At 38.2% G+C, this 13,104-nt stretch overlaps 2 protein-coding genes across 2 annotated transcripts in view; one reads left to right on the forward strand and one right to left on the reverse strand.

Annotated features, from left to right (window-relative positions):
• The first annotated feature begins 1,432 nt into the window (after positions 1 to 1,432).
• Positions 1,433 to 8,466, forward strand: LOC135684795 (uncharacterized). Its single transcript, XM_065200454.2, has 3 exons — positions 1,433 to 1,906; positions 6,615 to 7,344; positions 7,843 to 8,466. The coding sequence occupies exons 1-3, from the start codon at positions 1,666 to 1,668 to the stop codon at positions 8,072 to 8,074; spliced, it is 1,203 nt and encodes a 400-aa protein (XP_065056526.2). The 5' UTR covers positions 1,433 to 1,665; the 3' UTR covers positions 8,075 to 8,466.
• Positions 8,467 to 8,671: 205 nt separating this feature from the next.
• The window catches only part of LOC135684794 (uncharacterized), an 8,588-nt gene continuing 4,155 nt past the window's right edge, over positions 8,672 to 13,104 (reverse strand). The window contains exon 3 of the mRNA XM_065200453.2: positions 8,672 to 9,175. Within this exon, the coding sequence (XP_065056525.2) occupies positions 8,977 to 9,175 (199 nt within the window). The 3' untranslated portion in view covers positions 8,672 to 8,976. The remainder of the gene's footprint in view (positions 9,176 to 13,104) is intronic.

The following is a 13,104-nucleotide window of genomic DNA, read 5'->3' on the forward strand; positions in this document are numbered from 1 at the left end:
ACTATCGAATTGTTGTTGGGACTGTTTTTAAACTGAATATCCGATCAACTCTTGCTTCCGCTTTTAGGGTGATTTAATGGCTGATAGGAAGGGCAAATAAAAGATGCAGACAAACAAGATTAATTTTATCAATCCCTAGAGACTAGCGAAATGCCACAGAAATGCAACATTTTATGGTAATTTATATAAAAATGACCAGCGGAAAGCAACAATATCTGTTTGGTTGGCCACTGATTCTACTGGATTGAGAGTGCACACGGACGGACGTACCATAGTGGCAATAATGCCAAGATGCCAAGTCCAGAACCAAGAAATTTTGTGCCACCGGCATGCTTTGCGACATTAATTCCAAAACCGACCAAATATCGCACTGCATGGAAATACAAAACTCAGTAAAGTCAGCTTCTCAAGACAGCTGCCATGACGCATGCCGTTTGCGTAAATAAACATGGGCGCATATTTTAAGAGTTTTCCCGTTACAAAATTTTTACAAGCAACTAGTAAAAAGGCAACCAGGGCTGAGGACGGATCAAATTTGAGAGCTGAAACCTAAGATATCTTAGGCTTTTATTGGAAAAAACGAATGTCTCCAGGGACGCCGGAGCCAATAAAGGGCAAGAAGGGAAGAAATTTTGAAAGGGCATCTTTAGTGGCTAGATTGGCACATTTGTGCGCCGTAAGGTTACCCTTCTACCCGCTCTTGGCATCGTAGAAAAAGAAATTATTCTATTCTTTTACTTCATTTGAACATTAACTATGCGAGAGAGTAAAAACATGTGACAAAAGCAATAGGTTACAGTAATTAGCAGTGGGAGGCATACAATTATTTTACGAAAGTAACTGTCAACGTTACAATGCTTGATTTTTCGTTAATTCTAACACTTGTTTTGTAATCATCCATTATTTTTGAGTAAAAAAGAATGATAGAAGCATAAGAGCAGTTGGGAATTGTGGCGAACGTTAAATCTTTAAATAAAAAATGACTGTATTTAAAATTGTTTTTTTAAAAGGGGCACATTTGCCCCACCGCCCCCCCCCCCCCCCCCCCGCTCCGGCGTCACTGAATGTCTCAATCTCTTTCAATTCTACATTAATCTCCTCAGTCCAATTCCCAATCACGTTATGGTACGTTGAGGTTAAAAAGCGTATCTCTCCTAACCTACTTAATCTCATAATTAAAAAATGTGCGAGGAACGCCTTTTCAACTGTGAATAATTGTCCTTTATCAGCAGGGAACGCCAATTTTACGAAAAGGGAATGCCCATTACTAATCTTTGGTTATGTAAAGGCAGTTCAAAGATCACAAAATTACATTACAAAGGATCATACTTTACTAAAATATTACCCTTCCCCTTACATTTTCTCAACGAATTGCAAAACCGATTCTGCTGAGAACTGGGGGGACGTATCCCATTCGACTCTTCTTCGTGGTGTGGTGCTACCATTTGTATATTTTCCAATACCGGTTAAAGAAACCGAATCACTTCCGCATTTAATTAGCCTTCTTTCCTTCGGACTCACTGATCGGGGCTCGCTGTGGAGGAGAAGAAGTTAATGCTCACAAGTTTGACGATTGATCTACTTCCGCTGTTTGCCAGCTCTGCATCCAAGGAACATTTGCTACAAAAGCCGCCTTAATGTTTCCGAACCATTGACTACACAGACATGGAGATTTTCATTAATATTGCCCTTTTCTATCTGTTTCTTGTCTCTGTTTCTTCGAGGGGTGGAGTTTCAAGAAGGGATGCCTGGTGTCCATGTGCAAAATTGCGGGCGGCGGAGCTAAGAGGCTACGAAATTGATGCAAGAGCATGTTTACGTTGGTGTAGAGAGAGAAGTAAAAAGACAAAAACATTGACAAGGAATGAAGTTCAAGAAAAGGCAACAACAACCGCTGTTGTTGAAGGTTCGTAGTCATTTAACATGTTTAACAGAACCATATAAAGATTATACAGCATAAGTATTTTAAAAAGACCAAAATGGACTGTCACGATTCAGAAAAACTTCATGATATTCTACTTTTAAAGCTCAAATATTTTTCAGGTTATTACAGGTCATTTTGGGCTAGCGTTGAAGTAAAATTTGCCTTGTTTATGCTTTCTGTTACTTTCAAGTTTTGGTAAATAGATTTTATAGCACGAGGTCAGTCCTGTAAAACATTCTGCAAAATGTCGAAAGGTTTTTAAAAGATTTTTCAAAATATAAATTACAAGCAATAGATTGCCAGTCATCAATAAACTCTTTTTTTGACATTTGATGAGGGCGACCTTTTCATTTCTTCACATTAGGCGCTTCCTTTGAGGTTGACGAAGTTTCGAACCGACATCACGCTAGACAAGATAAGCGCGTTTCTTATGCTGGATTTTGACAGCTTCGTTCTCCATGCCTCCATGATTTTACATGACAATAACCTTCGGGTTGATAAGGGCTGTAAAGAGACAAGAAAATTCAACACTACAAAGTGTTATTGATTTATTAATTTTTTTGTTTGTTTATTTAATTTTGTTCTAAGGAGATAGTTTTCACGAAACGAAGCGAATTCGTAAATGCAAGAGTCATTGAACTTGCTGGAATATGTATCAGAACTTTACGAGGGTACGAATTAGTCAAGCAGCTTAATGTAGAAGAAGGGTGAATAACCATTTACCATTCCCGCATGTTTTCAATTAAAACTGCCGATTTATTTTTAATTCTGCTGAAGCTGTCCAAAAGCTATAGACGTTAGGAAACGTATTGGTTTGTGCTTTGTTAGATTTTTGCTCCAAATCGTCGAAAGAAATGTTTTTGCTGAGATAAAAGTGCTTTCCTTCAGTGCAGCTTACCCAATCTTTACTATAACAACATTCCAGGCCTAAAGTTCAAAAAGTTTTTTGTTCTTTCTCAAGGGTTCAGCCAAAATTTAAAGAATTACTTTACAAAAGAACTGGTGCGGTCCGAGTGCGGTGGCTGAAATTGTTCTGATTTTGATGACCATCAGCAAGTTGTACACTCTTTTTTATATGAACAACAATTTTATAAGAACACGAGCTTCAAATTTGGTCAAAAGTTAAGAACAAATTAAGAACAAGCTGAGGCTGAGCTTCTGCAAAATGCAATGTTGAACGTTTTTTTCTCAAAATCGAGGATTTTTAGCGATGCGTGGGTGCTTTTTTGGAGAATATTCAAATTTGTCAGCAAATTAAGGCTGTCTCACTCATTTTATTGGCAAATGAGGCCTGTACAACACCCTAGAGCGAAAAAGCTAGCACTCGCACCCTATTAGATTCGGAACAAATTAAGAACAATCCAGCCTCAGATTTTCGAAAAAAATTAAGAACTGTCAGCCTGAACTTGAATTTACTGGTTCTTATAAAAAAGAGTGCAGTGATCTCGCGAAATTATCGTTTTTTGTAGATGGGGACTATTGGATGATATCCCGAGCCTCGTTTAGACAAAGCAACCTATGAAAACCAGCGGTGCGTTCTGAGAACCTATTCAATAAAAGTTTCGTTCTGTTTTGTCAATCATGGAGACTCGGGTAATATGGCGGCAACTTGAAAGCCTTACTGACCATGAAGAATTAGCTGTAAACTGATGTTTAGACATTAGCTGGAATAGTAGAAAAGATAGAGAAAAACTTTGTGGGAAGTGGGCAAAGCCCAGTGTCGTCGGAACGAAATTCATAGTGGCGTAATTGTGGTTGTCAATGCCACTGCCTTGCTTGAGGGTGTGGCAACAGTTGTGGCAGAAAAGTTTCATGGAAAACTCCATACAACAAGTGTTAACCCTTCCCCACTGGGCTATAGATTCATGATAATATTCGGTATCTAAAATGTATATGGACTTGCCAGTATACGATTGAGTATGTTTCCTCGAGGCTAATTATTTCAGTCACTGTGTATGACTTTGCTTTGGCAAATTCGTTATCAAAACTTGGTTTAATTTCGAAATTAGGTAAACCATATAATTCTAAAAGTATTTATAAATGATGGAATTGATAATCTTACACCGCTAATAGCATATCCTAAGGGGAACCAGAAATGTCAATAGTTTTGTTTTTCTTTTTTGTTGGGGGAGATAAGCCTGCAATTGCTCGAAGTGCTGAAATGATCACCCCCTTTGGGGCCATGGCCATAGCGCAGGCGTACAATATATCATGAGTCAAAGAGGCATATACCCCCCTTCCTGAGTGCGCTCAAAGCATCTCAAAGTGAACGGTCCTCGTTCGAAATTCACATTGACACTCGAGTTTGATCACAATGAAATTGTGGCCTTAAATTGTGGCTTTTGAAACGGAGCCTCTAATATTCCGAATAATGGGTGTCCATTTTCTTGAAATAGTGATATTTGTCTTTTTAAAATGATGCTCCACTATTAAAATTGAGCTAATTATCAGTCAGATGTCAATACATTCCATGTGGCTACCAACAACATGATGTTGGCAAACCACTATAATGATTGACCAATTTGAGAACCCCCTCCCCACTCCAAAGTAGCTCCGGCGTCCAAGCTTTCGGCACGCTAATTCCTGTTCATTTTGCAAAGACAATAGAAAAGGAAATTCCTTGCGACTGATCAGGTATTCTATTTTGTGTTATCCTACGTTACATCTTTGCCTTTCTAGAAAGTGGTTTTGGTGTTTAAGAATCTTTTAGCAAGAAAATCAACAGAAAATTGGGAAACTGAATACAAATAGATAGCTAAATGTTTGCTGTAAGCTTTATCAATCTAACCGTCATAAAATTCAAGTCCTTTCCCTGCCATAATGAATGGTATACCAGTTCAATGGTATAAGAAGCAGTGGCGTATTGGCCGGTTGGGCCGGGTGGCATGTACCCCACCACCTACCATATATGAGGAGGGCAAACATCCCGTTGAAAACAAGTGTGAACAAAGAAGGCAACTTGACACAGCCGCTACGAAAAAAACACATATTTTGATGTGAAGTCGTCTTTTTCTCGTCTCTTTCTTTCCTCCTCCGCATTTCCGCGCCATTCCACGTTTTCGGCAACCCTTGACGTTACGGGAACCCAGGGTAGGGCCCAGGATGCGATAGCATCCAAGTATCCTTTGGCAGCCCATTTTACTAATACTCTCTAGGGCACAGTACCGTGGACAAGGCCTAATTTAAGCGTTGATGTGACTTTGTGGAGTTGTAAATTAGTATTGTGGATCTGTAAAAATTTTTATTGTAGGCCTTGACAGTGGGCATAATACTATCTAAGGGGCGTCGAAAAAGGTTGGTGCTCCCTAGCCAATTTTGAACCACCACTCCACTGATAAGAAATTTTGGTGAAAGATATAGATGAATCAAAGCTCAAGTGTTATGTATCTCTTTTCATACTTCCCGCAAATGCCTCCCAAACATAGATAAATGTGTCTCGTACGAAGTGTGTGGGCTTTTCAATATCACATGGCAACTATGCGTGTAGAGGGGACCTCATCTCATCTGGTCGCTAATACTTTTCATCATCAGGGTCAAAGTTTTTTATCAATAGGTACTACTGTCATGTCAGATCAAATCAAGCTATGTGACAGTACAATCCATGGCCGTGTTTTACTGGTAGTATTGTATAATAATTAATCTACTTTATAATTTTTCAAATCAATAGAATACACACTACAGCCATCCTAGACCGTAAACAAAAATTATAAAACACGACGGAGGTTTGTCAAACGAGACAACTTTCGTCTCTGTTCTGAAAAGTTAGCGGGTCAATCTCTGTTCTTAAAAGTTAGCGGGTCAATCATTAGGCAAATTAAAAAATTGATTGATTTTCTTTGACAATTTTTGGCTTGTAAAGCAAATAGAATTCCCAAGTAAATGTAAGTAGGAGAAAAAGGAGGGACCTGTTTGGAAACTTTAATAAGCTGAAAATACTTTTGAAGATGTTTTTTCCTGCCTGGTCCAGTTACATCGTTTCTTTGTTTAATTAACATTCTTACATTGAAACGACGTATCAAGAATTAAGTATCCAATGTAAATAAGGAAAACCCTTGACAAATACAAGTAATTGCCTTTATTTTGAGAAGTAAAGGACTCCAGAGAACAGGAAGCAAAAACTAAACATGAATCTTGAATGAACACCATTGATTATAGTTAACTAGCATTTGCCTTAAAGAGATTCATGCAAATTTGGATTTTCCGTAATCCGTTACCCGCTTAGAAGGCTCCGATTAATCCTTGACTATTCCACAAGCAAATCTTGTAACCCTTTAAGTAACGATGTCGAGTAATTCGCAAAATCCATAATCATAACTGTGTGGAGGTATTCTCCGTTAATCCTGAAGGTCAAACTCGTAATCGTGTAAAGAGAGGCCTTCTCATTCTTTCATGTCATAGAATCAAACACCATAGAGAATAATATGCAGTATACTTGTTATTCTGTGTTTTCTTGCACCAAGGATCTTTAGGTCCACATTGGTGTTCTGGAAATTGATGCAATTAATTGGATAGAAGTAGGTCATGTTTTAAGCAAAGAAAATGACACTATTAGCAAGGCGTGGTACTAAAATGTCTCCATTAAGGCGTGGCCTCAAAGCGTCCGAGTTTGCCCGATTGTGGCACAACTCGGTGAATGCAGAATGTCCGTAAAGGTTATCGCGCATATTTTATATTCTTGTCTCCTTTTTAGATCAAACTGAGGAAATATTTTGCATCGACGAAAAGAATGGGAAAAGACACACCGCAGATTCCCAATGGCAAGATGAGTGCGATATATTCAAGTGTCATAGCAATAGTTCTATTACCCGGCATAAAATGGAGTGTCCGAAAAGATGTGTACCACCCACGGACAGAAAAAGCAAGTGCTGCCGCGTCTGTAAGCGGAGTGTACATTGCAACCCTAATGAAATAAGGCTCGAAATCCCAAAAGAAATGTTACATAGGAGAGACCTGAATAGGATATTTCTGACTGATTTAAAATGCAGACCCTCGCGCAACGATTCGCACGTAGTTTTCCGTACCGGACTGACTTCATGCGGTACAAAATTTGAGAAGACGCACCTAGGCCTTCGATATTCAAATGTCGTTGTACGGTCCCTTTTGAGTAACATAATAATAAGACCGTTATTTAGGTTTTCCTGTTATTTTCGTGTAATAAACCCTGACGTTGACTCACCAAAGGCCGGGCAAATCAAAGTGCGAAGGCCTGACGAAAATATTAATTTCGTCATGGTTTACACTGATGAACTCGGGAATATTATCAAAGGCAATCCTATGCAGACGGAGGCAATTGAAGGAAAACCTGTTTTTCTTCGAATATCCACTGATCGGAGGCTGAAGCGAGACCGGTTTCTTGTTGTTGAGAAATGCGATATAATTTCCCTGAATCGGAGAAAATCATATTCACTTATCAACGAAGGGTACGTCATTTGTGTTTCATTATTTAGTAATAAAATACTGTATGTAGAACAGAGTCCAGAAAAATGCTGACACTTCCTTGGGACAATTCGGTAAACCTTCCTCAGTAAACAATGAAAACAAGGCGGGGTATGGGCGTGGTATATTCATTTCTTTCAATTTCATTGGCCATCCTCACGTTTGGTATGTCCGCCACGTTTCTTGGCTTTGAAATAGATGATGATATAGCCCCACGTAAACAATCTTAAAATTTTAAAACTTACATTTAATTAAAACCTGATTCAGTCCAGGCCGCTTGTCTCAAATCACAATTCGCAATCCCTAACTACATAGTCTTTCCCCTTCCTTTACGTTTCTGGAACAAGGTTAGGCCAGATCAATCCCGATTGATGAAGTATAATCTGACTGAAATACCGGTTGTTGAACTTAATCACGATGCTATCATATGGGACATCTTCAATGGTGACTATTAAAAACTGCTAATTTTTTTTCAACACCAGGTGTCCAACAGAGCCTTCGCTGAAAGTCCTCGTTAAAAGTGCAGAGAAATTCTGGTTCACTTTTCAAGCAAGACTCTTGGCCAAGACAAATTATCAACACAAAGACTGGTTTTCGTACCAAGGGAAAAGATTCCATCCAAATGACCGGGAGTATGTGGACCTGACATGCCAAGCTGCAGTTTGCACGACCAGCTCAAAAGCAAGTCTATGCAACCGACACTGTGGAGCATGACTTTTTTGAAGGCGAAGGAGACACCAAGCTCCATGCCTTCGTGCAAACAGTCAATAACCAGAATTCGGGTACATTTTTGCCGAAAAAGGTCAAATATAGGTTGGCGAGACGATAAAAGGAATTCGGTTAGGATTGTAAAATGCAGAATTGACAAGGCAACATGCATGACTGGATGCAAAAAGAAAACATATTTTACTTTTATCAAAGAAAATGCTTAAACTATTTCGCATGCAAACATTTAGATAACATTCAGAATATTTCTAACATTATTTATCGAAAACGGCATTGAAATTAGCTATCGATATTTTCATTTTTTATATACTTAGATATTTATGAACTTGTTTGGTTGGAAATGTTTTTATTACACAAATTGCCAAAAAATTGAAGTTTAAGTTAATGACTTTTGTGAGTGTTTCTTCTAAAGGCGCAATCAGATAAAAATGGAAGGTCGAAAACTCGACACTGATCAACTTTAAACTGTTGTCAATAGACCTTTGCCGGAATAGGGCAAATGGAGCCTACCTCTATTGAAAGGACAAAGAATAGACAGTATTGAGACATTTTAAAGGCCTAAGGGTTAGACAAACGAGGCCTAAGTTACGTATTTCAAACCTCATTTTTCTCTAAACAAAATATATTTTGTCATCTTGAAACTATATTAGTAGAACGATACACTGATTTCGTAGTAAGAAAATTAAATGTTAAGATATGACTTATTACAGTCTGTTTATTACATTTCATTTCCACACTGTTTATTACTTATTACATTTCCACAATTTGTAACAAGATGCACACCATTTTAAAACATCTTCAAGTTACATTTACCAGTATAATTAAACTGAAAGCCCCAAGGACATTGCAAAAAATGAATGAAATTCATAAACCTTTTATAGTTTCTGGTCTTATTCTGTCTGATTTGTCAGTTGCTTGCCGCATTTTCTTCTGCACCACAAGCTTCTTGACCTTTTCGAGCAAATGACAACATCACAATGAAGATATGTTTTGCCTTTGACCTTTTCAACCAAACCACTTGTATCGAACGAAAACCAAATTGCATGTCCAGTTCTGAATTGAAGCTTCGACCTCTCGTTCATCGTGCAACTGTTCGTGAGAGAAAAACATTTTACAAATTATGAAAATGGGATACAATGGAATCCCGATATAACGGACCCCGGGTATAACGAACTTTCCGGTAAAACGAACCAAATGTCTTGTGCCTTGGCTTCTGCCTAACAAACTCCTTACAAATTCTCTCGGTATAACGAACCCCGGATATAACGAACTCTCGATATTACGAACTCTCCAAATTACGAACTCTCAATATTACGAACCAAATTTTAGGTCCCTTCATCATAATAACCCTAGATATAACGAACTTTTCGTAAATTTTTCGTCTCTCATTTATACTTAATTATTTTCAGTATTCATTTATCACTTTCTCTTTGGGGAAATCATTACTGACTCAGAGCACGAGATGAAAGTTTGATCGCGTCAAAAATTACTACGATTAGGAACATTGACACTGACAAATACCTTCTTACATATGAGACATTGGCAATGAGCGACGAAAAAATTTTATTGGGAGATCGAAATGGAATGTGAAAAGAAATACACAAGTAAGAATGAAAAGTAATCGAAGAATCATCCAGCTACCAACTAGAAGAAAAGTGATACCAATTTTTTGGTCCCAAATTATAAAAGGAAAATGAAGGTTTTCATTTTCGTCGACTATCCATTAAAAATATTTTAATTCAGCTTGATTTTTGGAGTAAAATGTGCGCAGAAGTCGGAGATTGCCTAAACAAGCCCACCAAAGGTATTTTTAGGCATGTACTACGAAAAGACCTAAAATAAAATTCTCTCGGTTTAACAAACTCCCGATATAGCAAACCATACACCCCTGTCTAAGTGTCCCGGTGAAATAATTTAAAAAAGTTCCTGTCCCTGACCGGGCAAGACCCGGTACAAAATCCCCGTCCCCGGGATAGATCGCCTCGATCAAGATCCTCGGTTGTGGTTGGCTGACTTTTAAACAGAGCATTTTTTAAGAAATTTCTCTACTGGGGAAAATTTGTCAAAAGGGTCCAAAGAGAAATAACCAAAAGAAGCACACAGGTCTACGCTATGGTGAGGCGTTTATTTGAGACCATAGAAAGGAGACAAGCACAGCTAGGGGAAAAGTTAACAACAAACAGCTTAATCGGTCAGTTTGCACTGGACTTTGTCACACAATCCTAAACCGTTAAGGGATCCAGCTATCCTGGGTACATAAATTCGAGCAATTGGACCTACAATCAGCACAGAAATAGAAGACAGGAGCGAGAGCCGGAGGAGCGTCTACCTGAGAAGGAGGGTTAGCCCAGAGCCACTTTTCATTTACCACTCCTGTCTTCTTTGGTGCTCAGGGTAGAATCCAGTTTGTTGTTGGAGTAGTGTGGCTGAATAAAAGAAGTATATGTCCATATACATACTGTTTTATAGGTTTATATTTAATAAAAATATATTTAAACAATATTTTGGTGGTACAAAACTTGAAAATGGCTTTGAAAATGTCATGCTTAAGCTTTTCATCTGACACTCTTCAGAGTATAAAATGTCAAGACATGGATCGAAACCGCTACGCCAGGAAGTATATATACCCAGTTGTGGATTGAAATATGAGTTCGTTTTCACCTTAGGACTCCATTGGTAACATTCTCTATAGGCAAGCGTCACTGATTGGGCAACCTTAACAGTCATGTGCTCGGCCTATTTTGATCCACAACTGGGTATATATATTTCCTTTGTGGGAGCGCAATACTATAGGCAATACAATACAAATCTAATTCATGAATTGCAAAAAATCCATGAAAGCACAAAGTTAAGAAATACAGAAAACGTCATTTAAAAGTTGATTTTAGAATAATATTAGAGGTCAGTGGAAATCGCCAGGGCCCAAACTACTGGGGAAATTCTGTGATTGTGACTCTCACTACTGGGGAAGGCATTGGGCCTACTGAGGAATTTTCCCAAATAGTTACACTGTTAAAAATGCTTTGCTTCTAAAAAATAGAAAAATTGGCGAGAAGGGAGCAAACAAAAGCTTGTAATTTAGTGGCTCGCAGAATTTTCTTCTGTAATCGGAATAATGGATTAAGATATTTCTCGTAGGTAAGGCTCCATGCACCAAGATGAGAATAAGGAGCTATAGAGGCAAATGAGAGTAGGATGCAGGCAATGATCAGGTTGTCCTAGAAAGCTTCTTGCAAATTTCAGTGCTGTGGTATTGCCAGTGTCTCTAAAAAATTTGCATAAAGTGCCCTTTGGATGGACTGTTCAGGAATCTTTGTGGGGATTGTTTCACTGTAAATCTGGGGGAATTTACCTTTACAATTACAGACGCAAGGGAAAAAAAGTAGGACAATAAGAAGAAGTATTAAGATAAAGCAGGAGATCATTATGAAGGTCTGTTTGGTCTAGAACAAGCCAATAATGACGCAATAGACACACCAACAGCACCTCAGAAAAGGAAGAGAAAGAAAAAAGCAGACGCTAACTGGAGGAGCTTATCGGTCACACTCTCTTGATATCAGCGCAATTTTCTTTCCTGGCACCACCTTCACTTGGATTGCATTTTCTACAGAAGCCAATGATTTCGAGATTTCTTGTTGGTACTGAATCCAAAATCAAGGGCCACCATTGGTAAAATTGTACCATGTGTCAAATTTTCCTATAGTTTTTCGGAAGAATCGTTAACTGAAATTCAAAATGAGCTCCAGACCTTTTTTACATGCAAACAAAATTTCCAAGATGAGAACAGGGTAAATTGGCAGTTAGTGGCACTGTTTACCTGGCTCTAGAAATAACGCAAGAGCATTCTATTTTAAAGACCACGGCAAAATTGTATCAGTTGTTTTTATCTGCTGCACAATCTGTTTGCAAAAATAAATTAATTTTCAGTACGATTAGGAGAATTGCTTTAGTAAATATTGTTTTGAACAGTGCATTTTCCAGCGAACTAAAATCAGCAAAATTTCAAAATGTTCCTTTTTTCCTTCGGCGGCAACCATAGTGTCGTGTCCCCTCGGCTAGTTACTATATCCAGTGCTTGTCCCGATATACAGATCATATCTATGGGGTTGGAAGCTCCGTTAGTCCGTTATTATTATATTGGCTTGTCAAATTTTCTATCAAAGGGTCTTGAAAAATTTGAAGTGTGCTACTTTTCCAAACTTTCTATTTATTGTTTGCCAAAGTTTGTATAATTGCGAATTGTATATTGTGCAGCTAGTGTCAATGCTGATGTGCAGTCGTTCAGCTAAAGGAAGGCTTGAGAATAAAAATAATAATAATAATAATTGGAGCTAAGTCTCTATTTCGGAGCAGTTACCCAACAACTGGGTATCACAAGCTGGTGCTATAATTTTAGCCAGTCTCTTTATTTCTATTTCATCCATTGGTAGGAAATTTTTGAAGGGTGTTGTTGATATTTTTTAGAATTTTTGAATTATTTGTAACTAAACAGGTCTTTTCCATCTTGGGTTTTTGATAAAAACTTGGGTAATCCCATAAGTGTTCATTGCTGCAGGCAAATTACATATGCCATGTTCCTGTTGTTTTATATTTTAAATGAAATTGTCCTCGTTCCAAATTTAGGGCTCCCTGGTTTCAAATTTGACCATCATTTTCTCCACTAAAAAGTGACCGCCACCCCGCAAAAGTCTGACCTCTCACCGGGGCACTTAGACGGGGGTGACTATTTTCTGGTTCCCTTCAGAGTTCGTTGTATCGGGATTACACTGTGTTTTATTAAGTAGCGCATATTTTATAGCGTATTTATTTTGCATTACATCCTTTTATCTACAGCAAGCCCTTCTACTAAAGCCTTTTCTATCCAGCCATAGACAAAAATTTCAAACAGAACCTTGGCATCGAGAACTTATGGTTTTCCTGTTGATTTCTAGATAAAGCACCAAAAATTTCGAACGTTTTCGGATAGTAGGGCCGTCCGAAACTTAAACCGTCCGAAATTTTTTGTGGCTCGAAATTTT

The sequence above is a fragment of the Rhopilema esculentum genome, chromosome 21, assembly GCF_057945365.1.
Source record: "Rhopilema esculentum isolate cy_ngs chromosome 21, ASM5794536v1, whole genome shotgun sequence".
Taxonomy (NCBI): domain Eukaryota; kingdom Metazoa; phylum Cnidaria; class Scyphozoa; order Rhizostomeae; family Rhizostomatidae; genus Rhopilema; species Rhopilema esculentum.